This window comes from Leptodactylus fuscus, chromosome 7 (genome assembly GCF_031893055.1).
Source record: "Leptodactylus fuscus isolate aLepFus1 chromosome 7, aLepFus1.hap2, whole genome shotgun sequence".
Taxonomy (NCBI): Eukaryota; Metazoa; Chordata; class Amphibia; order Anura; family Leptodactylidae; genus Leptodactylus; species Leptodactylus fuscus.
In genome coordinates this window covers 15,425,653-15,452,542 of record NC_134271.1, presented here as the reverse complement: position 1 = coordinate 15,452,542, position 26,890 = coordinate 15,425,653, and the positions used below count along the sequence as shown (strand labels likewise).

The 26,890-nt window shown below is 42.1% G+C and overlaps 1 protein-coding gene across 1 annotated transcript; it reads right to left on the bottom strand.

Moving 5' to 3' along the window:
* Window positions 1-10,336: 10,336 nt before the first annotated feature.
* SYT13 (synaptotagmin 13) lies at window positions 10,337-26,339 on the bottom strand. The gene is made up of 6 exons (XM_075283645.1): window positions 26,096-26,339; window positions 20,950-21,121; window positions 17,450-17,581; window positions 16,592-16,905; window positions 12,169-12,295; window positions 10,337-10,794 (listed from the first exon to the last, which is right to left on the bottom strand). The coding sequence occupies exons 1-6, from the start codon at window positions 26,264-26,266 to the stop codon at window positions 10,487-10,489; spliced, it is 1,224 nt and encodes a 407-aa protein (XP_075139746.1). The 5' UTR covers window positions 26,267-26,339; the 3' UTR covers window positions 10,337-10,486.
* Between the last annotated feature and the right edge of the window lie 551 nt (window positions 26,340-26,890).

Sequence of the window (26,890 nt, the reverse complement as noted above, 5' to 3'; positions counted from 1 at the left end):
TGTATTATACTCCAGAGCTGCGCTCACTATTCTGCTGGTACAGTCACTGTGTACATACATTACATTACTTATCCTGTATTATACTCCAGAGCTGCGCTCACTATTCTGCTGGTACAATCACTGTGTACATACATTACATTACTTATCCTGTACTGATCCTGAGTTACATCCTGTATTATACTCCAGAGCTGCACTCACTATTCTGCTGGTACAATCACTGTGTACATACATTACATTACTTATCCTGTATTATACTCCAGAGCTGCGCTCACTATTCTGCTGGTGCAGTCACTGTGTACATACATTACATTACTTATCCTGTATTATACTCCAGAGCTGCGCTCACTATTCTGCTGGTGCAGTCACTGTGTACATACATTACATTACTTATCCTGTATTATACTCCAGAGCTGCACTCACTATTCTGCTGGTACAGTCACTGTGTACATACATTACATTACTTATCCTGTACTGATCCTGAGTTACATCCTGTATTATACTCCAGAGCTGCGCTCACTATTCTGCTGGTACAGTCACTGTGTACATACATTACTTATCCTGTATTATACTCCAGAGCTGCGCTCACTATTCTGCTGGTACAGTCACTGTGTACATACATTACATTACTTATCCTGTATTATACTCCAGAGCTGCGCTCACTATTCTGCTGGTGCAGTCACTGTGTACATACATTACATTACTTATCCTGTACTGATCCTGAGTTACATCCTGTATTATACTCCAGAGCTGCGCTCACTATTCTACTGGTGCAGTCACTGTGCACATACATTACATTACTTATCCTGTATTATACTCCAGAGCTGCGCTCACTATTCTACTGGTGCAGTCACTGTGTACATACATTACATTACTTATCCTGTATTATACTCCAGAGCTGCGCTCACTATTCTACTGGTGCAGTCACTGTGTACATACATTACATTACTTATCCTGTATTATACTCCAGAGCTGCACTCACTATTCTGCTGGTGCAGTCACTGTGCACATACATTACATTACTTATCCTGTATTATACTCCAGAGCTGCGCTCACTATTCTACTGGTGCAGTCACTGTGTACATACATTACATTACTTATCCTGTATTATACTCCAGAGCTGCACTACTGTGCGTGTTACCCATAGCAACCAATCAGAGCTCAGCTTTCAATTCTGTAACTGGTTAGAAAAACTGAAAGCTGAGTTCTGATTGGTTGCTATGGGCAGCAAAGACAGGTTTGATAAATGAGGCCCATTGTTTTCCAAACAACCACAATCTAATGACCAGGCCGCTGTACTCAACCCTGTACCGGCAATGAGGTGACAGAAGAGAGAGGGAAAGCTCTGTATATACCTTGTGTACTCGTATATGACGGACTCGATACTTATGAAGACTTTATAGTCTTAGGCACCTTTGTCTTCCCATGTCCTGCCATTGACACCGTCGCCTTCCTATGTAGCGGTGTCGTGAACGAGAAACCTGGACTGCACAGATTGGAGCCGTATCATCTATAGTAACGGACCCGGGTTCTGTTTGGGACCCAATGACGGTCGGGTTGGAGTATGAAGGTCTCGTGGTGAGCACTTCAGTCCTGCCTGTGCCATGGAGCCAACACTGGTGCAATAATATGGGAGCCATCAGCTAGGACCGTCGGTCACCCCTAGTCGTGATCCGAGGACACTAACAGCTCAGTGATATGTACAGGACATGCTGCGGCCACGTGTGTTGTCCTTCACGGCAGCGCACCCGTAGGATAATGCTCACCCGCACACACAGAACATCTCCACCCTATTAAAACACACCAATTTTATCACCAATCCAACATTTATGGGATGTCACAAGTGTGTAAGCAGGCCCAGCTGTAATGTATGTGGGTAAGTATGCTGCAGGATACCATACAGAACCTGTATATCTCCATGTCCTGCTGTATCTCATCTTGTATCTAGGCAAGAGGTGCCAGCATGGTCCTAGAGCCTCCACCTGATTTGGTTCTCCAGCTGTGGCCCCTTAGCCTTACCTACTCCTTGCAAAATAGGGTATATACCGTCCTTTATCAGTATATTAAAAATCAAAACGCCCCATGATCCTGTGCAGTTTGATGTCAAGCAAGGATCTAACAGGATCATTTTGCAAAGTGTTGCAATGTATAGTGACATCCAGCAGGTGGCGCTGTTGCTGGCTATAAAATCCCATCCACTAAAGGCTTTGCGTATCAAATGAGTATTTCTTGTTATTTTACATCCTGCTGCCCCCTCGTTGTACATGTGCCCACACCGACGGATCACAGGATCAGATGTGTTCTGAGCAGGGTGGGCTGAATAACCTTTAATGGTCAAGCAAAGATGGAAAATCGCCATAAAAGCTGTACGCGTGACGTGTTGCGGATGTAAAGCCAAAATTGCAAGCATTACCGGTTTTATTTACCTATAGACTACTCCCTCACATCAACCAATCAGATCGAGGCATTTACCGAAACGTAAATAAATGTCCACCCTACAAATGCAATAAGAAAAAACTTCTCAATAGATCCGCCATTAGATATATAAATAGATCCGCCATTAGATATATATATATATATATAAATAGATCCGCCACTAGATACAGTATATAAATAGATCCGCCACTAGATATATAAATAGATCCGCCATTATATATATATATATAAATAGATCCGCCATTAGATATATAAACATCTGCCATTAGATATATAAATTGATCCGCCATGAAATATATATATTTAAATAGATCCGCCATTAGATATTTAAATAGATCTGCCATTATATATATATATCCGCCACTAGATATATAAATAGATCCGCCACTAGATATACATATATAAATAGATCCACCATTAGATATATAAATAGATCCGCCATGAAATATATATATTTAAATAGATTCGCCACTAGATATATAAATAGATCTGCCATTAGATATATAAATAGATCCGCCACTAGATATACATATATAAATAGATCCGCCATTAGATATATAAATAGATCCGCCATTAGATATACATATATAAATAAATCCGCCATTCTGTGCTGATTATTTTCTTAATATCATTTTATACAGACCTCCAAATTCCCTGCGTAGACAGTTAAATGATAAAATCGTATCTGTCTTCAGTCACCACTAGAGGGAGCACAACAGCCTACTGCATTATTGGGCCTATAGGTGGCCTCTTCACTACTTACATAGCACAGCACCATACATTGTATATGAGTTGTTCTTGGTATTGCAGGTCAGCCACTTTAACTTGAGTGGGACTGAGCCGCAGCATGATCATGTGACCGATGGATGTTATGTCACTGCCCTGAGTAGAGGAAATAGAGCTCGATATCATAGTCTTAAAAAGCCTTTAAAAAGCATCTTTCACCACCTCCACCAACACCAACTCTTTACATCCTCCTGTAAATGCCGCTTCACTGATTCCAGCACAGTTGGAATTTTCTCTCTATTCCCCACCATTCCTGAGCAATTGGTGCTGTTTGTTTCATCACCCAATATAAGAATTAGACTCTCGGATGTCAGGTGGGCGGTCTTTGGCTGCAGCAGGTAGTCTGGGACCGCCCAACTGATAGTGGAGAGCCTAATTAGCATATTGTGTACTGAAACGAACAGAAGTGATTGCTCAGAAATGGTGGGGGCTAGAGGAAAAATTCCAACTGTGCTGGAATCAGCGGAGCAGCGCCTATGCAATAGTGCAAAGCGTTAGAATCTCATCCATATATCACACACAGCCAACAACTGGAACATTTCGGGCAACACCACTGGATAGGCTATGTTTTATCCAAAACATTTTTTAGTTTTTTTTTTTTTTTTTTTACTAGACATTGCTTTACTCTTCCTGTATAACCCTGACTACAGATGGCGGGTTTTTTTTCATAGTAGTTACACGCGCCAACATTTCCTTTTTTAAGTGTTTTATTTTATTATAATCTGATAATGAAAAAAAAAAAGAATAAAAAAAAAAAAAAAAAAAAAAAAATCAGTTTTCAGTTTCCGACTCTCTGATTGTCACGAAACAACCTTATGTCTACTCTGGGTAACACATGGAGAGGAGCGCAGGGTGTCACATGGTGGCTGCGCGGCTGGTGGTGGGCGGCAGGACTTTGCTTTTACAGATTGTACAGGGAGTTCTCGGTAAGAATGGGAGACAGATGGAAGTTACTGAAAAAAAAATGGAAGTGTGTGAGTATATACATAGCTTAGAATATATGTGTAATATGTAAGAGAGTCACAATCTGTAACTCAGGATCAGTACAGGATAAGTAATGTAATGTATATACACAGTGACTGCACCAGCAGAATAGTGAGTGCAGCTCTGGAGTATAGTACAGGATAAGTAATGTAATGTATGTACACAGTGACTGCACCAGCAGAATAGTGAGCGCAGCTCTGGAGTATAATACAGGATAAGTAATGTAATGTATGTACACAGTGACTGCACCAGCAGAATAGTGAGCGCAGCTCTGGAGTATAATACAGGATAAGTAATGTAATGTATGTACACAGTGACTGCACCAGCAGAATAGTGAGCGCAGCTCTGGAGTATAATACAGGATAAGTAATGTAATATATGTACACAGTGACTGCACCAGCAGAATAGTGAGTGCAGCTCTGGAGTATAATACAGGATGCAACTCAGGATCAGTACAGGATAAGTAATGTAATGTATGTACACAGTGACTGTACCAGCAGAATAGTGAGCGCAGCTCTGGAGTATAATACAGGATAAGTAATGTAATGTATGTACACAGTGACTGCACCAGCAGAATAGTGAGTGCAGCTCTGGAGTATAATACAGGATGTAACTCAGGATCAGTACAGGATAAGTAATGTAATGTATGTACACAGTGACTGTACCAGCAGAATAGTGAGCGCAGCTCTGGAGTATAATACAGGATAAGTAATGTAATGTATGTACACAGTGACTGTACCCGCAGAATAGTGAGCGCAGCTCTGGAGTATAATACAGGATAAGTAATGTAATGTATGTACACAGTGACTGTACCAGCAGAATAGTGAGCGCAGCTCTGGAGTATAATACAGGATAAGTAATGTAATGTATGTACACAGTGACTGTACCCGCAGAATAGTGAGCGCAGCTCTGGAGTATAATACAGGATAAGTAATGTAATGTATGTACACAGTGACTGTACCAGCAGAATAGTGAGCGCAGCTCTGGAGTATAATACAGGATGTAACTCAGGATCAGTACAAGATAAGTAATGTAATGTGTGTACACAGTGACTGTACCAGCAGAATAGTGAGCGCAGCTCTGGAGTATAATACAGGATAAGTAATGTAATGTATGTACACAGTGACTGTACCAGCAGAATAGTGAGCGCAGCTCTGGAGTATAATACAGGATAAGTAATGTAATATATGTACACAGTGACTGTACCAGCAGAATAGTGAGCGCAGCTCTGGAGTATAATACAGGATGTAACTCAGGATCAGTACAAGATAAGTAATGTAATGTGTGTACACAGTGACTGTACCAGCAGAATAGTGAGCGCAGCTCTGGAGTATAATACAGGATAAGTAATGTAATGTATGTACACAGTGACTGTACCCGCAGAATAGTGAGCGCAGCTCTGGAGTATAATACAGGATATAATATTGGGACTTCCGTATACAGCAGTATTTCTGATTACACTCCTCTGTGATTTCCAGGACCAGTAATTGGGCAGTACCTGTAGTAATCACCTTATAATGTATCATATAATGAACATCTTCTTGTGCAGGTCGGGGCTGCTCTGACCCAGTTCTCGTTGCTGATTATTTGCATTCCTGTCACTGCGATGTTATTCATGATAGAACTCACGTCTCGGAGTAAATGAGATGGCTCGGTGCAGCAGCAGTCGGCGCAGTCGTGTTCATGCGTTGTGCCTGGTTTGCTAATGAGCGGCTGCTTGCATCATTATTTCCATGGTAACACTTCTTTCATTCTTTTTTTTCTAGCTATTAATCAGTTTTTCGTTTCCTTTACATAGGAATCCATGTATCCGTCCTTTATGATCTGCCTCGTGTCGTGACTACTACAACACTCCTGTTGTCATGCCCCTCCCACTTAGGTCCAGTTTTATTTGGACTGTTCCTTTAAAGTGAATGATTGGATACCATCAGCAAGAACATTCCAGCTTGTTGATGGGTTCCAATGTTTGGAGCACAACCATCCATCGCCACAGATCGCCGTCACATCACGACACGTAGAACATGAGCTTCATATGTTTATTTGACCATGCAGTAGCGTGTAACATGTTTATATACTGCCAAGGAGCAAGAAAAACGACAAATATGACGCAGTTGTCTCCTCGGCGCCACCTAACCTCCTGTGACGATAACACCCCAACATAATATGAAAGTTTGTCATGGCTTCAACATCCATTGAATTGCTGTGAGGAGTCAATCGCCCTAAAATAGGATGTGAATCCATGGTCAGGAAGCACTGCCAAAGCCTTAAAGGGAATGTCCGCCTTTTGGCACCCTGATGTTTGTAGCATTACTTAATATATCCCTATAGAGGGCAGAGTTCTATTTTTCTGATACAGATGTCTTAGTCCCTTCCATAGACACACATACATTTCCCACTGTCTACAGTCACCACTAGGTGGAGCTCTCTTTAATAAGTAACTACAAAGTATCAAGCTGTCTGTCTACACACTGGTCTGGTCTGGTGTGGTGATTGGTGAGGGGCTCAGGTGCCGGACCCCCACCAGTCTGATATTAATGACCTATCCTAAGGACAGAGCTTCAATATCTAAATCCTGGAAAACCCCTTTATGTTCAAAGTACAAATGTGTGCCGTTAGCTCCCCCTAGTGGTGGCAAATGGCAGACATAAAGTCATTATTTGAAAGGGTATCCCAATCTCCGTCCTTAATCTCCATTTCTGCAGAAGATTTGGAGCTTTGTATCAGAACAACGCCGAGCTTTGCCGGATATAATGATATAGATTTTACATATAGTGTTGCACGTGTTTAGATAAAAAATGGTGGACATTTACTGTAAAGGCCTGGATACAAGCACCTAAAAAAATGTCCAGGGTAGTTATGGAGTAGCAGGTGCAAAGTGGCCACTCTACAGCACCCCCATAAAAGTTTGGAGGGTGCTGTAATCTGCTAGATCGATTATTTTAGATGTGCGTGGGCGGAGCTTTTAGAATCCTGTCATTGTTCCTCTTCCAATCAGTGTCGGCATCACTGATTGGAGGAGAGTCCGTTCCAGAAGTACCACCCACTAGGAGCGCACCTTCCTGCATCCCTGAGATCTCCCCTTATCTACTCTGTGTCAACAGCAAACTGCTCTCAACTTTACCATTTAGTGCAAGAGGGATGGACTTTCCTCCAACATTTTGATGGTTGACATTTTTTTGGGGTGGTTCCAGTCTTTTGGTTCACCCCGTGTTTTATGGTAATAGCTGGTGGAAGATTGTGCTTATGCTAGTCGTACGACTGTAACACATGCTGTGACTATTTACATCCCCTTCCTAATATCACAACACTTACCGAAATGTGAACTCTGCCCCGTAAATGGTCATCATTTTTGCCAAAGACTTCTCTTGTGCTGTATCCGTTTTCTGGAATTGTCTATCTCAGACGTGATTGTCCTCCATGAAACAATCCATGTGGCATACATACAGTCCTATGAAAAAGTTTAGGCACCCCTATTAATCTTAATCATTTTTTATTCTAAATATTTTGGTGTTTGCAACAGCCATTTCAGTTTGATATATCTAATAACTGATGGACACAGTAATATTTCAGGATTGAAATGAGGTTTATTGTACTAACAGAAAATGTGCAATATGCATTAAACCAAAATTTGACCGGTGCAAAAGTATGGGCACCCTTATCATTTTATTGATTTGAATTCCCCTAACTACTTTTTACTGACTTACTGAAGCACAAAATTGGTTTTGTAACCTCAGTGAGCTTTGAACTTCATAGCCAGATGTATCCAATCATAAGAAAAGGTATTTAAGGTGGCCAATTGCAAGTTGATCTCCTATTTGAATCTCCTCTGAAGAGTGGCATCATGGGCTACTCAAAACAACTCTCAAATGATCTGAAAACAAAGATTGTTCAACATAGTTGTTCAGGGGAAGGATACAAAACGTTGTCTCAGAGATTTAACCTGTCAGTTTCCACTGTGAGGAACATAGTAAGGAAATGGAAGACCACAGGGACAGTTCTTGTTAAGCCCAGAAGTGGCAGGCCAAGAAAAATATCAGAAAGGCAGAGAAGAAGAATGGTGAGAACAGTCAAGGACAATCCACAGACCACCTCCAAAGAGCTGCAGCATCATCTTGCTGCAGATGGTGTCACTGTGCATCGGTCAACTATACAGCGCACTTTGCACAAATAGAAGCTGTATGGGAGAGTGATGAGAAAGAAGCCGTTTCTGCACGTACGCCACAAATAGAGTTGCCTGAGGTATGAAAAAGCACATTTGGACAAGGCAGCTTCATTTTGGAAACAAAAATTGAGTTGTTTGGTTATAAAAAAAGGCGTTATGCATGGCGTCCAAAAAGAAACAGCATTCCAAGAAAAACACATGCTACCCACTGTAAAATTTGGTGGAGGTTCCATCATGCTTTGGGGCTGTGTGGCCAATGCCGGCATCGGGAATCTTGTTAAAGTCGAGGGTCGCATGGATTCCACTCAGTATCAGCAGATTCTTGAGAATAATGTTCAAGAATCAGTGACGAAGTTGAAGTTACGCCGGGGATGGATATTTCAGCAAGACAATGATCCAAAACACCGCTCCAAATCCTCAGGCATTCATGCAGAGGAACAAGTACAATGTTCTGGAATGGCCATCCCAGTCCCCAGACCTGAATATCATTGAACATCTGTGGGATGATTGGAAGCGGGCTGTCCATGCTCGGCGACCATCTAACTTAACTGAACTTGAATTGTTTGTCCAAAATACCTTCATCCAGGATCCAGGAACTGATTAAAAGCTACAGGAAGCGACTAGAGGCTGTTATCTTTGCAAAAGGAGGATCTACTAAATATTAATGTCACTTTTCTGTTGAGGTGCCCATACTTTTGCACCGGTCAAATTTTGGTTTAATGCATATTGCACATTTTCTGTTAGTACAATAAACCTCATTTCAATCCTGAAATATTACTGTGTCCATCAGTTATTAGATATATCAAACTGAAATGGCTGCTGCAAACACCAAAATATTTAGAACTAAAAATGATTAAGATTAATAGGGGTGCCCAAACTTTTTCATAGGACTGTATATACACTTACATTGTCTCTACGCCTTCAAAGCTTTGCTTTACCCTTCAGTGAAAAAAATAAAATAACTCTATACAACTTTACATACAATTTTGCAAATTCAAAAAATTCTAAATGTTTAACGAATTTTTTTAACATATTTGTTCTGCTCAGTATATATATATCCTGCTTATTTAGTTATGGCTATATAACATTTATGAGATATATGATCTAGAACCCTAAAATAGACCTCTAATGACATCATGTGACTCCTCCCATGAGGAATATTGGGAATATGACCTAGAAACCTAGCCTAGACCTTTGATGATTTCATTTGACTCCTCCCATGAGGAAAGTTGGGACGTAACCAAGACTAGATCTGTGATGAGGTCATTCCCCCATAAGGAATATCATTAAAAATGGATCTCTGATAAAATCATTTGGCTACTCCCATCAGGAACATTGGGAATCCAACCTGAAAACCTAGAGTAGACCTTTCATGAGGTCCTTTGGCTCCACCCATGAGGAACATTGAGAATACAACCTAAACACTTAGAATAGATCTTTGATGAGTTCATATGGCTCCTCCCATGAGGAACACCAGGAATTCAATCTAAAAACCTAGAACAGATCTTCGATGAGCTCACTGGTTCCTCCCTTGAGGAACATTGGGAATCCAAACTGAAAACCAAGAGTAGACCTTTGATGAGGTCGTTTGGCTCCACCCAAGAGGAACATTAGGAATCCAACCTAAAAACTTAGAACAGATCTTTGATGAGCTCATTGGTCCCTCCCATGAGGAACATTGAGAATCCAACCTGAACACTTAGAATAGATCTATTATGAGTTTGTATAGCTCCGCCTATGTGGAACACTGGGAATTTGATCTAAAACATAGAATAGACCTTTGATGATGTAATTTGGCTCATCCCATGAGGAACAGTGGATATCTTTTGATATGGGGTCAGAATAAGTATTAGAGTCAGTGTCAGAACCAAACAAACTGAGACAGGTGCTGGAGTGTATTGAGCTTGGGTGACCCTTGGCAATATGGCGAGACAATGGAAGTTTCACACACTGCCAACCACTTTGTTGTTCATTTCTGGGTCCATATACGAGAAGTCCATGTTTTTCTCCATGTTCTTGACAATGATGAGACTCAAAATGGTGCATTGTGGGTCAATAAATAATTGGCGTGTCCCAAGTGAGATGACAGGAACTAGTCTGAGACTGGGATGAGGACGACTCTCATGGGAGCAAACGGTGCCACATGGCTATCTGCCTCCTGGGATTATTTATCATTTCTTGCCAATGACTCTTTCCTGTGCCAGTCCGATCTGACCCCAGATAACATGAGCCTAGAGCACGACTAGGTCCCCCATTAGGATCTTGGCTGAGCATATCCATCTCCACACTGACCTCTCCCAGGAGTTCTGGTGGCACCTCGAACATGATCATCTCGTTCCAGACAGGATTGATTTTGTGTTTTGCCCTTTTACTTTGTTTTTTCTTCAGCCTTTGTGTCTGATGCCACAGTGTAACCTTCACAGAGAGATCTGCCAAAGAGAAACAGGTAAGAAGTAGGAATCATGGTCTCACATGCAAAGTTACCCATGTGAGAGACCCTCTCAATACCCCTCCCAGTACTGTAAAGGGGTTTGTGTTAGAAACCCTGGTGGTCTAGGGCAGTAAATGGGGTTCATGCTAGGATTCCTGATGTCTAGTGCAATGAAGGGCTTCAGGTTAGGATCCCTGAAGTCCTTGGTCAATGAAGGGCTTCATGTTAGGATCCCTGAAGTACTTGGTCAGTGAAGGGGTTCATGTTAGAATGCTGGTGTTCTAGAACAGTAAAGGGGTTTATGTTAGGATTCCTGGTGGTCTAAGGCAGTGAAGGGGTTCATGTTAGGATATCTGATGTTCTAGGATGGTGAAAGAGTTCATGTTAGGATCTTTGAAGTTCTGGGGTAGTGAAGGGGTTCATGTTAGGATCTCTAATGTTCTAGGGTAGTGACAAAGTTTAAGTTAGGATCCCTGGTGGTCTAGGGCAGTGAAGGGGTTCCAGTTAGGATCGCTGATCTTCTATGGTAGTGAAGGGGTTTATGTTAGGGTCCCTGGTGATCTAGGGCAGTAAAGGGGTTCATGTTTGGTTCTCTGGTGGATACATTGTTACTCAGTCTGTAGCAGGAAGCTGCACAGTGATGGTTCAATACCCCGTTTCCTCCCTGCAGTGATCATAGATGAGTACAGGGAGTACATATAGAGGATGGTGCAACTATAGGGGGGCATAGCCGTTCAGTCCTCTCTGTGACCAGGCAGAGCGTTTCAGTAGCAATTCGCCATATTTTTAAAAGGGGAGCAGTCATAGTGGAGGGGGTCTAGTACAGATTAACTTTCTTTGCTTTTGCTTACCACTAGGGGGGGCCCACTATATACAAACTTATACAGATCACTCTATGAGCTCAGTGCTTGCAGTCTCAGGTTTGCCATGGGGCCTAGGGTTTTTGCATACACCCCTCCTTAGAGTGATCACCGGTTATGAATCACCTTGGGTTTTGTTGCCTTTGGCTCTTTGGTTTGTTTGCTTATTAACTTGTAAATCTATAAATGTAAAGTACACAAGTAAAATACAAACTGCACTTCAATATACCCATAGGGAGGAGAGACAGGAGATCCGTATTGCCTGTGCTGATACACTGTAACACATCCTCAGCTGTGAGCAGGACCCAATATATTTTTTGTATTAGAGCCCAGACGATAGAAGAAGGTTTCACAGGACTAGAAAAAGATCTGCCTTTGCATTGAAACAGCGCCACTCCTGTGCATTGGAATTGCCTGGTATTGCATCTCATTCATATCCGAGTAGATTTGTGACCCTTGAACAGGGGTCAGTGTGAAAATGACTCGCTACCCCCTGCCTGTAGATCACCTACCTTTCCCCATGAGGTCGTTGTTGTTATCAGAATGTATATTCCGGGCTTTGATCAGCACCACGATGAGGCGGTTGGCCGCAGGGAGATAACTCATGGACAGGAGGACTTCGCCAGAAGAGTCTGCGTCCTGAGGATGATAGCATTACAGCATTATTTGAGCACTATATGATTGTATTATTTCTCACTGGTTGTTTGAGTTGTGCCCAATAAGACTGTATTCATGGGGCACTGTATGACTGTATTATTTGTCTACTGTATGAACACTGTATGATTGTATTATGTGTGAACTGTGTGGTGGTATTATTTGTACACTGTATGCTTGTATTGTTTGAGCACTGTATGGTTGTATTAGTTGTACACTGTGTGGCTATATTATTTGTACACTGTATGGTTATATTAGTTGAACACGGCATGATTGTACTATTTGGGCACGATATGGTTGTATTATTTGTACAATGTATGGTTGTACGGTATTAATCATACACTGATTGTGTTATTTGGTCACTGTATGGTTGTCTTATTTGGGCACTATGTGGTTGTATTATTTTCACACTGTAAATTTGTATTATTTGTGCACTGTGTGGTCGTATTATTTGTACAATGTACGGATGTATGATGTACGGTATTACACTGAATGTATTAGTTAAGCATAGTTTGAGTGTATTATTTGGACACTGTATGGTTGTATTAGTCATACACTAGTTGTATTATTTGGAGACTGTATGGTTGTATTATTTGTACTATGGTGGTATTATTTGGGCACTATATGGTTGTGTTAGTTGTATATTGGTTGTATTTGAACACTGTATGGTTGTATTATTTACTCTGGTATTATTATTTGGGCAGTACATGGTTGTATTAGTCGTATGCTGTTTGGTAGTACTATTTGGACACTGTATAGTTGTATTATTTGTGCACTGTATGGTTGTATTATTTATTCTCTGGTATTATTATTTGTGCACTGTATGGTTGTATTATTTATTCTCCAGTATTATTATTTGTGCACTGTATGGCTGTATTATTTATTCTCTGGTATTATTATTTGTGCACTGTATGGTTGTATTATTTATTCTCTGGTATTATTATTTGTGCACTGTATGGTTGTATTATTTATTCTCCGGTATTATTATTTGTGCACTGTATGGTTGTATTATTTATTCTCCGGTATTATTATTTGTGCACTGTATGGTTGTATTATTTATTCTCCGGTATTATTATTTGTGCACTGTATGGTTGTATTATTTATACTATATTTATGTATTATTTATTATACACTGGTGGTATTATTTAGCCACTATACGGTTGTATTATTTGAGCTATACAAAATTGTATAATACAACCAACCTAAAAATGGCCCTGTATGTCTGACAGCAACAATTAAAAGGTGCCCCCTACTGGTGCCTACTGCCATCACACCCCACCTCCATTCTCTGAATATAATTCTAGTTTCCTGAATCTTTCCCTCCCTACAAACATCGCCTGTATCCCGAGCTTCATATAAATAGCGCCTGTAAACGTTTCACCTCTGATCTCGTCAGAAATGCGCAAATCTGATCTGGAAATTTCTCTTTGTCTACTCTCCATTAATTCCCTGACACCAGGAGGATATTAAGGTGAGGTGTGGGGGGGGGGAGCAGCGCATGAGCGGAGCTATATATAGCTGCAGGAAGACTTCTCCCCCTCCCCCTGTACAAGTGATTCAGTAATGATCGCCACTGAAGGACTACTCCAGGATATCTGATATGACGCAGGTAGACATCTCAGCTGTAAACTAGGACATGTACGATGCGCTCAGGATCCAGCGCACACCGCATGCGGCTCGTCCTCATCTCAAGTGACTCATTATTTATAAGGCTGCCATATCTTTTATATTCTAGGTTTTACGCCGCCTGGGACGTGATCCACTGACGTCTTCTGCCTCAGTAATGAGATCTGTATAATTCATTTACTAGTGTCTGTAAACTAGTATATTGCTATTAACAGATGTAGCAGAGCTGAGTTTGTTATAAGGCTCAGTTGTTTACCTGGAGGTCAGGGAAAGCTACTTCCTTACCATAAGGGGTTAACATTTGTCTTCTATCCGTAAAAATCTATGTGCATCATGTTTCCCTTGCTTGTCACTGCTTTCCATTCTTGTAGTGAAATTAAAGAGACTATATCACCAAACTCCAGCATATCAATCCGGCCGTGCAGCTAGATAGGTTAGGGTCACCTGAATCAGATGTTTTTTACCCCGTGTGAATTGCTGCATCTGTTGCTGAGATATCGCTGTTTTTGTCCATGTGCAATTGAGCTACAAGGACGCCGCCATTGATAAGAGCTCATTTACATATGAACAAAAAAGGCAATATCTCCGCAACGGAGGCAGCGATTCACAAGGGAAAAACACTATGTGGTTCAGGTGACCCTAACCTATCGATCTGTGGGGCTGGATTGATATGTCATGTTGTGGTGACACACTCCCTTTAAGATGGATCCAGATCATGATCGACATTAATGTCCAAGTATGCAATAGTGGAAGAGGAGCAAGGCAGGTAAGTTAAAGGGATTGAGTTAAGCCAACAAGTTTGACAGCTCTTTGATAACCCCGCCCCTTAGGTCTTTAAATCACAATACCTCTTAAGATAACCCCACCCCTTATTCCATGACATCACCAATCATCCTCATTCTGTGACATTAATAGTCTTTCTCAGATAACTGCCCTCACATTGTGACATCACCAGTCCTCCTTAGAATATCGCACCTATTACCTTTGTGACATCACCAGTCCTCCTTTAAATATCGCACCATTTACCTTAGTGACATCACCAGTCCTCCTTACAATACTCAATTAACTTTGTGACATCACTAGTTTTCTATAGATAAGCCCACCTTCTCACTTTATGACATCAGCAGTCCTACTTAGATACAGTAACACTCCTCACTCTGTGACATCAGATAATCCCACCCACCCCTTATTTTATGACATCACCAGCCCTTCTTAGATAATCTCACACCCTCATTCTCACATTACCTGTACACCTCAGATAACCCCGCCTCCTTACTCTATGACATCACTATTCTTACTAAGATAACCCAACCCCTTTCTCTGTAATATCACCAGCCCTACCCAGACCCTCCCCATCATTCTGTGATACCTAGGGCAGCATCCCAGTCCCATACCTCCCAACCGTCCCGATTTCCGCAGGACATTCATGAATTCGGTGTTCTGTCCCGGTCGGTGGGAGGTATGTCCCAATTTCAACTCATCGGCGTCCGGGACCACGGGACAGGACACCAAATTCGTGAATGTCACAGCTCATCTCCTGCCTTACTGCTGCACTCTGGCTTCGGCGTGTGTAGGCGCGATGTGATGACGTCACATCAGGCCTACAACTATGTGAGTGGAGTGAGAGAGCGGCGGGGGAGCGTTGGAATATAAGTATTTGTGTTAAACATTGAGGGGAACGTAATGTAGGGGGCCTATGAAATTGGGGGCATATGGGGGGGAGAATGGCATCACATTGGGGCAGATGAAGGGGGGGAGAACGGCATGACACTGGGGCAGATGAAGGGGGGAGAACGGCATGACACTGGGGCAGATGAAGGAGGGGGAGAACGGCATGACACTGGGGCAGATGAAGGGGAGGAGAACAGCATGACACTGGGGCAGATGAAGGGGGGGAAGAATGGCATGACACTGGGGCAGATGAAAGGGGGGAAACGGCATGGCACTGGGGCAGATGAAGGGGGGGGAACGGCATGACACTGGGGCAGATGAAGGGGGGGAGAACGGCATGACACTGGGGCAGATGAAAGGGTGGAGAACGGCACGGCACTGGGGCAGATGAAGGGGGGGAGAACGGCATGACACAGGGGCAGATGAAGGGGGGGAGAATGGCATGATGCTGGGGCAGATGAAGGGGGAGGACATGAATCTGGGGGCAGAGATGGGAGGACATGAATCTGGGGGCAGAGATAGGGGGACATGAATCTGGGGGCAGAGATAGGGGGACATGAATCTGGGGGCAGAGATGGAGGGGACATGAATCTGGGGGCAGATAAAGGGGTTGCATGAAACTGTGGCAAAGATGGAGGGGGGAATATAATTTACAGGTGACTATAGGAGGATTATAATATGTAAATGTAACATGAAAAATGCATGAGAATGGGCGGAGTCAACATAAAAGTGGGCGTAGCTAAGTTTGCAGCGGCGCGTCGCATATTTTGTCCCTCTTTCGGCTCTTCAAAAGTTGGGAGGTATGCAGACCTGTCATTCTATCATTAACCCTCTGTCTTCTAGTGATAACAAGTTTTACTGTAGGCCGTAAAGTGAGATTTGTTTTGTTTGAATCAGTCTGTAGTGTCGCCACTAGATGTCAGCACATAAGAAAACAACCTATTAATACATAGACATATAGCAAATAGCAGACACTTTCTCCACCTTTTCCGGGGCCCTGAGGTCCACCCATCGCGCTGTGCCAAATGGAATGCCCACGTTAGCCAGGCTCAGGGTGATCTCTCCTGCCACCTGGTGTCGGGAGAAGCGGTCGCAGTTTCTCAGGGTGAGGGTCAACGTGGCCTTGGCTCTGTCCTCCTCCTTCAAAGGAAACAGCAGGGCTTCTTCCCACACGGTATGGGCCGTTCTCTTGATCAGTGATGTTTGCGCCTCCGTCTGGCCATGATGAGTATTTAATGTGCCCAGGACATAGCAGTGACTCCCACAATCCTCCTCTCCGGGCAGCACGATGCCTACAGCTGCAATATATCAATACAACATCCCCCACCCAACAATTTAGGAAATGATCCTTAAAAAGTATTGCAAGATGAATTTGTTCTTTTTTTTATCATGGTATTATATAGTTAAATTTCGCAAAAGTCTAAACACCCCGTAAGTGGTCACTGTTTAGGGTAGACTTAACCCCACCCCCAGTCTATAAAAGTAACTGTGACTGCGGGTATCCCCAAAATCCCATTCATTCCATTCCAGAACACTGCCACACCTGTCCACAGGCTGAGTTTGGTATTGCAGATCAACCCTGTGCATTTTAATTGAGCTGAGTTGCAATACCAAACACAACCTATAGCTAAGTGTGGCGCTATACAACCTTGCTTTTCTAGCCTTGTTTAACCCGTTAGCACCCTGATACCAGGATACTGCAGCCTGGAATGTTTTCTCCTATAGCCATGGATAGTCTATGGGGCCAGCACTGAGCAGGGACACGACACCTCTCAGGATCCATACACATTGGTATAACCATATAATAAAAACTCATCACGTAACATGTCTAGAAACATTTACCTTCCAGGAAAGACACGCAGAGCTCTGCCGACTGACGGTCGTACCCCAGGGAATAGCGCAGTTTTGGTGCGTGAGGTACAGGGCTGAGCTTCTCTACATCCTCGTGGTCAGGAGAGTTATAGGAAATCTGGTCTGGGAATTATAAGTAGAGAGATATGAGATAGATAGAAGACAGACAGACAGACAGACAGACAGACAGACAGATAGATAGATAGATAGATAGATAGAAGATGAATAGATAGATAGATAGGAGATAGATAGATAGATAGATAGATAGATAGATAGATAGGAGATAGATAGATAGATAGATAGATAGGAGATAGATAGATAGATAGATAGATAGATAGATAGATAGGAGATAGATAGATAGATAGATAGATAGATAGATAGATAGGAGATAGATAGATAGATAGATAGATAGATAGATAGATAGATAAATAGATAGATAGAAGATAGATAGATAGATAGATAGATAGATAGATAGATAGATAGATAGGAGATAGATAGATAGATAGATAGATAGATAGATAAATAGATAGATAGAAGATAGATAGATAGATAGATAGATAGATAGGAGATAGATAGATAGATAGATAGATAGATAGATGGATAGATAGATAGATAGCTATGCTCTATCCCTCTGGTGTTATAGTGTGCTCTATATACTGTTATCCTCTCTGCTCCACAATGCCACTTGTCATCCTGTATTACACAGCCGGTGAGAGCGCCCCCCTCCTTCTCCTGCTGTCACATCTGTTTCACATGTCAAATTGCATCCGGAATGAGTCACCAATGCTCAGGAGGCCGCGGTGCTCAATCCACAATCTTCACATTACTCCTGATATTAGACGTTGGACCCTCCTGGAATATCAGTAATAGAGATCTGATGGTGGGGATGAGACATAACTGCTGAAAAACAATCCTGTACAGCGGAAGTTTCTACATTTTGGGGAGTTCTATAAGTATAAATAAATTGCAATACTATTCCTCAATCTACATTGGAGCTGGTCTGACCACAACCTTGGTCATCTCCTTTATGATACTTTTTAATGAAGTTGTGACCACCCACCACTAGGGGCACTCACTGGTCTTCCACATATTTTGCAGAACTCTCCATTTGAGAACAGGGGCATGACGTTGCCCAAGTATCAAGGGGCCCAACATATGAAAAGACACCAATAATGTTAATGCTACCATATGTCCTACTCAACTCTATGGATGGTCTGTCTACAATAGTTTGGATTTCTGAAGGTCCATGTGATAAAACTTGGAGGGTCCTTCACCCCTTGATGGTGGTTCCCGCCATTACATAATATATGTGGAAAATTGGAAGGTCACAACATAGGTGGTCCTGGAGGTAGAACATCACGGTTGTCATAATGATGGGATTTGTGATCACATCACTCTTTATCACAAGTGGATCTCCCAATATTTCCAGAACATCCACCACCTGTCCAGAAATGTCCCATCCCCGCTAGGGTTAATTTCAAGGGACACTGAGAGTTATAGTGGTGCTCTCTTCTGCTCCGAAACATGTCAGAGGGTGTTGGTGGAGTCTGTGACCTCACCTAATGGTCCTTCTGATGTTTTTGGTCAAGTCAAGGCTTCTTTTCAGGTGAACCAAGGGTGAACCAATTTTGAATATAATGTGGAGTTGAAGAGGAGTTGCCCTTTAAAGGGGGTCTCTCTCCAGACCCCAGCATATCTACCCAGCCCTACAGATAGATAGGTTAGGGTCACCTGAATCAAACAGCATTTTTCCTATATGAATCGCAGCCTCTGTTGCCGAGATATCACCGTTTTTGTCTGTATGCAAATGAGGTCTTAGTAATGGCGGCCCCCTCGCGCTCATTTAAAGCGTGACAAAAACAGCGATATCTCGGCAACAGAGAGACCGATTCAAAAGGGGAAAACACCATTGGATTCAGGTAACCGTAACCTATCTATCTGCAAGGCTCGTTTGATATGTTGCGTTCTCGTGATACACTCCCTTTAAGGATGTCTCATTGTAACAGAGACTCTATTAAACTAGGAATTACTTTGAAAGCTGAAGTATCATCTGGTACAAAGTATCTAGAAGTGCTATTGATCTCTGGAGGGTTTTTGAGTATAAGTGCACAACGCTGCTGAAATAGACACCCACACGTGAAAACCGGGAATCTGCAGCACGATCTGTCCTCAAAAACCTACCCTTCAACAGCCACGCCAGACAAGTTTTTCCACTGTAGATGCTTTCGATGCTGGACAGGGGTCAACATGGGCACTCCGACCAGTCTGTGGCTACGAGGCTCCATACACAACAAGCTGCAATGCCCTATCTATCCAGCTAGAGATAGGCAAACCAGTTCATATCGAGCCGGGTTCCATATGAATTTTTCAAAAATTTCAATGATGTGAAACCTGAAATTTTGGGGGGTTTCCCACTCATGAATCTTTATTGAAAACCCAAGTCTCTTGGAGGTGAGTACAAAATGCAACACACTTATACTCACCTTTTCTTACCTCCCCTGGGTGTCCAGGCTTCTTTCCTGGCATCCATTCTTCACCCTTTGGGTCTTTGGGCCACGTCTGACATCTTCTCTGATGTCACACGCCTCAGGTTCTCCACGGAGGTCTATGATTGGGCCTTAAAAGTGACTGTAGGCCATGTGACGTTGGAGAAGACACCAGAAGATTTCTCGGGTGAAGACCAGACACTCAGGAGAGGTGTAAAAAGGTTAGTTTCCATGTTTTTTTTTTATTTTTTTCGCACCTCCCTTGGGTCTCCGCTTAGGAGACCCTGGAGAATAATAATACCACTTCCGGTTTCCCATTCGCAAACCTCACATATTCGCAAAATGAATCACGACCCATCACTAAACATGGCTGGTTGGAACTTTTTTTTAGGAATTTTTGCTACAATAGGTCAACCCATCTGGGATTGTATAAGATGAGCTCGCCCAACACTCCCCACATGTAGCAATGAGCCTTGGGCATCCATGACCCAGTCTTCAGTCACTGGTTGACCTTCCTTGTCCCACTTTTTGGAGATGCTAACCACTACCTACCAAGAACACCCCAAAAGATCTGCCATTTTGGAGACATTCTGACCCAATCCTCTAGTCATCACATCACGGTCAGATCCTTACGCTTGCTCATTTTTCCTGCTTCCAAGCCTTATACGGCCCCATAGACCATACTCTGTGTGCGTACAATAACATCGTTCTACGACGGATCTGATGACCTGATTACACTGTATGCTGTCTATGGAGGACAATAATAGAGGTCGCACCCAACACTTTGCATGTAATTATATTCTGTTTTTCCAAGAACAGGTTCTTCTAGTTCCTCCCCAGATGTCTCACCACCGCCGGGCACTGCCTGGTCACAAGGAATTAATATTTGGAGAAGGTGACACTAAGGCCCTGTGGGCACCGAGTGATGTCTTACTCAGTGCCCACAGGGCATAACATTTTTGGGTTGGTGTCACCTGAATAAACCCTCCGCCCCTGCGCCGGTACCTGAGACCAGGCCTCCTGAGATGGTTTCCACCGGTTTACTCTCTTCGCTCGCCTTCACCACTTGGTCTTGACTATTAACAATCTCCGGGGACGTCTGCTTGGTGGAAATGATGTGAGGGAATCGGAGCTGCGCCTGCGGCTGAACCGGCTCTGTACATCTGTAGACATTCATCTAATGGGGGAGACGGAAGGGAAGGCGATGAGCGATGCAAAGCAGAGGAAGATCAAAGAACCAAGCTGTGGAAGGTTTAGGAATTGTGCTTAATACATCAGATATAATGTAGGTTAGCGGGAAGTTGTGCGGGCACTTTTGCAACTTTACCAGGGTATCTCCATGTCAGATATTGGTGAAGGTCCAACCTGCTGGGACCTTACAGATCCTAAAAATTTAGGGGACCCAAAGCTAGGTGTCACACCCTCACCTATTATAATGATTTACCTTCACCTACTCCACCACCAAAGAGTTAATAGGACACCCCATGTGACACTGGATCCCCCAGTATCATGATAAGAGGGGCGGCCACTTGTCTTCATGGTCTCCTGCCCAACTATTCTGGTAAAGGACCCACTTACCTGGGTCTGGGGTCAGGGGAAGAGTCAAGAATTACATAGACAGTTAAGATGTCGTCTATGTCGTCTATCGAGGTTTATTCATTATTGATAGTGGAAAGACCAGACCCCAAAATTAAACAGAACCCCGGATCGGTAAACTCATCCAGATCGCAGACCAGATCCAAAACATAAAGAGATCCCACACTAAACCCTTATAATGAAATGATCCCAAGACCAGATCCTAAAATAGATCAAATTTATAATGTCATTAAGTATTGTATACATGCAGTTGCAATGAGCTCCCCCTAGTGGACTATAAGAGTGCAATAAATTATCCATATTCAAGAGCTCAGTGCATGTTAAACAAGAGGAAATAGGGACAGCGCCACTCCTGTTCATAGGCTGGGTCTGGTACTACATTCACTTTAATGGGGCTGAGCTGCAATACCAGCCTTGACCTGGGAACTAGAGTGGTGCTATTTCTACAACCTATAATATGAAGAATGTGTCGGTGACGTTTCATGGATCGGGGATGGCTCCTGTAAGGAGTTAATCAGTAATAAAGAAAGGTCATGGCTTCCATCACCCGGGGAGACCCTGCACTCATTTGCACATTTGGCGCTGTCATCTCCTCGCCGTCCTCGCCGTGTTGCCTGGTAACTGTACGGCCTCGGTGGAGTTTCTGAAAGGTCTAAATCTGTGCAGCGTTTTACAGTAACAATCGGCAGAGTGAGACGAGTCCTCCGGGGTCAGCCGCAAAAAGTTGCCAGAACTTTTGTGAATTTTCTCAGGCGTGTGATACATATTGTATAATTTATAATGGTTTATGTGAGGAGAAGACCTAGAAATAACTCCGAACGACGACAGCGCAGGTCAGAAATACTGACGGATAGAAGACAGATCTGTAATGAGCCCCCAAATCTATCTATCTATCTATCTATCTATCTATCTATCTATCTATCTCCTATCTATCTATCTATCTATCTATCTATCTATCTCCTATCTATCTATCTATCTATCTATCTATCTATCTATCTATCTATCTCCTATCTATCTATCTATCTATCTATCTCCTATCTATCTATCTATCTATCTATCTATCTCCTATCTATCTATCTATCTATCTATCTATCTATCTATCTATCTCCTATCTATCTATCTATCTATCTATCTATCTATTTCCTATCTATCTATCTATCTATCTATCTATCTATCTATTATCTATCTTCTATCTATCTATCTATCTATCTATCTATCTATCTATCTATCTCCTATCTATCTATCTATCTATCTATCTATCTATCTCCTATCTATCTATCTATCTATCTATCTATCTATTTCCTATCTATCTATCTATCTATCTATCTATCTATCTATCTATCTCCTATCTATCTATCTATCTATCTATCTATCTATCTATCTATCTATTATCTATCTCCTATCTATCTATCTATCTATCTATCTATCTTCTATCTATCTATCTATCTATCTATCTATCTATCTATCTATTATCTATCTCCTATCTATCTGTCTATCTATCTATCTATCATCTATCTATCTATCTATCTATCTATCTATCTATCTATCTATCTCCTATCTATCTATCTATCTATCTATCTCCTATCTATCTATCTATCTATCTATCTATCTATCTATCTATCTATCTATCTATCTCCTATCTATCTATCTATCTATCTATCTATCTATCTATCTATCTATCTATGTATCTATCTATCTCCTATCTATCTATCTATCTCCTATCAATCAATCTATCTATCTATCTATCTATCTATCTCCTATCTATCTATCTATCTATCTATCTATCTATCTATCTATCTCCTATCTATCTATCTATCTATCTATCTATCTATCTATCTATCTCCTATCTATCTATCTATCTATCTATCTATCTATCTATCTATCTATCTATCTCTATCTATCTATTGATCTATCTTCTATCTATCTATCTATCTATCTATCTATCTATCTATCTATCTATCTCATACCTATCAATTCCTTCCTTTTCTTCCTCCCTCCCTCCTCTGCCCTCCCGACAATGGCCGCCCCCCATCAACCATGCCTAATAGATATGTATTTGATCAGAAACCCACCCCTAAATGACTGAGTAGCATTCACCAAAGATGTTCTGAAGCAGCTGGTACAATTCTGTCCTCAGACCACTATAGTGTGGTATTGAGTCCAGGCTAAGTCAGTTAACCCCTTGTGTGTCACATCAGCCTCTGCCATATATCACACCCTGCCATGAAGATGTGACAAGTAGATGAGGTTCATTGACCCGTGCTGGATTATTAATTAACATAACGAGCGACGATCATTAATGTGCTGAGATATCTGGCGGAATGTTCTATAGATGTGTCCGGATTTATGGGATGTCTGCTAGGAGTTTATTGATGCAAGAAATAAAAGCCTTTATAGATCAGATCCCAGTACTATCATATGTCACCTCTCCGGAAGATCCTGCCAGAATATAATGTTATGGTAATATCTATCTATCTATCTATCTATCTATCTATCTATCTATCTATCTATCTATCTATCATCTATCTATCTATCTATCTATCTATCTATCTATCTATCTATCTCCTATCTATCTATCTATCTATCTATCTATCTATTTATTATCTATCTATCTATCTCCTATCTATCTATCTATCTATCTATCTATTTATTATCTATCTATCTATCTATCTATCTATCTATCTATCTATCTCCTATCTATCTATCTATCTATCTATTATCTATCTATCTATCTATCTATCTATCTATCTATCTATCTCCTATCTATCTATCTACAGTCCTATGAAAAAGTTTGGGCACCCCTATTAATCTTAATCATTTTTAGTTCTAAATATTTTGGTGTTTGCAACAGCCATTTCAGTTTGATATATCTAATAACTGATGGACACAGTAATATTTCAGGATTGAAATGAGGTTTATTGTACTAACAGAAAATGTGCAATATGCATTAAACCAAAATTTGACCGGTGCAAAAGTATGGGCACCCTTATCATTTTATTGATTTGAATACTCCTAACTACTTTTTACTGACTTACTGAAGCACAAAATTGGTTTTGTAACCTCAGTGAGCTTTGAACTTCATAGCCAGATCTATCCAATCATGAGAAAAGGTATTTAAGGTGGCCAATTGCAAGTTGTTCTACTATTTGAATCTCCTCTGAAGAGTGGCATCATGGGCTACTCAAAACAACTCTCAAATGATCTGAAAACAAAGATTGTTCAACATAGTTGTTCAGGGGAAGGATACAAAAAGCTGTCTCAGAGATTTAACCTGTCAGTTTCCACTGTGAGGAACATAGTAAGGAAATGGAAGAGCACAGGGACAGTTCTTGTTAAGCCCAGAAGTGGCAGGCCAAGAAAAATATCAGAAAGGCAGAGAAGAAGAATGGTGAGAACAGTCAAGGACAATCCACAGACCACCTCCAAAGAGCTGCAGCATCATCTTGCTGCAGATGGTGTCACTGTGCATCGGTCAACTATACAGCGCACTTTGCACAAGGAGAAGCTGTATGGGAGAGTGATGAGAAAGAAGCCGTTTCTGCACGTACGCCACAAATAGAGTTGCCTGAGGTATGAAAAAGCACATTTGGACAAGGCAGCTTCATTTTGGAAACAAAAATTGAGTTGTTTGGTTATAAAAAAAGGCGTTATGCATGGCGTCCAAAAAGAAACAGCATTCCAAGAAAAACACATGCTACCTACTGTAAAATTTGGTGGAGGTTCCATCATGCTTTGGGGCTGTGTGGCCAATGCCGGCATCGGGAATCTTGTTAAAGTTGAGGGTCGCATGGATTCCACTCAGTATCAGCAGATTCTTGAGAATAATGTTCAAGAATCAGTGACGAAGTTGAAGTTACGCCGGGGATGGATATTTCAGCAAGACAATGATCCAAAACACCGCTCCAAATCCTCAGGCATTCATGCAGAGGAACAAGTACAATGTTCTGGAATGGCCATCCCAGTCCCCAGACCTGAATATCATTGAACATCTGTGGGATGATTGGAAGCGGGCTGTCCATGCTCGGCGACCATCAAACTTAACTGAACTTGAATTGTTTGTCCAAAATCCCTTCATCCAGGATCCAGGAACTGATTAAAAGCTACAGGAAGCGACTAGAGGCTGTTATCTTTGCAAAAGGAGGATCTACTAAATATTAATGTCACTTTTCTGTTGAGGTGCCCATACTTTTGCACCGGTCAAATTTTGGTTTAATGCATATTGCGCATTTTCTGTTAGTACAATAAACCTCATTTCAATCCTGAAATATTACTGTGTCCATCAGTTATTAGATATATCAAACTGAAATGGCTGTTGCAAATACCAAAATATTTAGAACTAAAAATGATTAAGACTTTTTCATAGGACTGTATCTCCTATCTATCTATCTATCTATCTATCTATCTATCTATCTATCTATCTATCTATCCTCATGACATTCTCCTCTGCCAGTGTCCCCTGAGCTGTGGTCACAGCTATTTAATATGGTTGCCCCAGCAGAGAATCCCGGGTCCCATACCCCCAGCCCATGTGGGCTCAGACCTCAGTCACACTCACCACTTGCCCAGGTTGCAGCACGCTGGCCATTGTCACAGGTGTGCCGTCCCCGCTGTCAGGTGGCTTCTTCTTATGAAAGCATTTGCACAAACATATCAGTCCACAGATGGCGAGGAAGCCGGTGGCAGTGCCCAGGGTGGCCCCCAGAGCTATTAGAGGGGCTGGTAACATGATGTGAGTTTGCAGGTGCCGGGGCAGTGGTGTTGCAGGGAGTGTCAGTGTGGCATTGTCAGCGCGTGGCAGGGCTCTGCCAGCAGCTCCAGTCCGGGCAGCCGCGCTGCTAGTTCTTGGAGAGCTGAGGCTGCTGTGTGATGAGCGGCGCCTTCTCTCAATGAGCGGGGCTGAGGGGCTCTCCAGGGAAGAGGGAGGTCTCGTCTCCTGTACGTCACTGACTTAGAATGAGCGGCTGGAAGGTGCGAGCCACATCCTCCATGATCAGCCCTCAGGAGACCAACTTACAGGTCTGCCTGAAATACAGAAAACTGCAACTGGTTCCTCAAAGTCACTGCTGAGTACTAGAACATGTGCGGAAACAGAGAAGTTACTCTGGAAAATCCTTCATCTATCTATCTATCTATCTATCTATCTATCTATCTATCTATCTATCTCTCTATCATCTATCTATCTATCTATCTATCTATCTCCTATCTATCTATCTATCTATCTATCTATCTATCTATCTATCTATCTATCTGTCTGTCTGTCTGTCTATCTATCTATCTATCTATCTATCTATCTATCTATCTCCTATCTATCTATCTATCTATCTGTCTATCTCCTATCTATCTATCTATC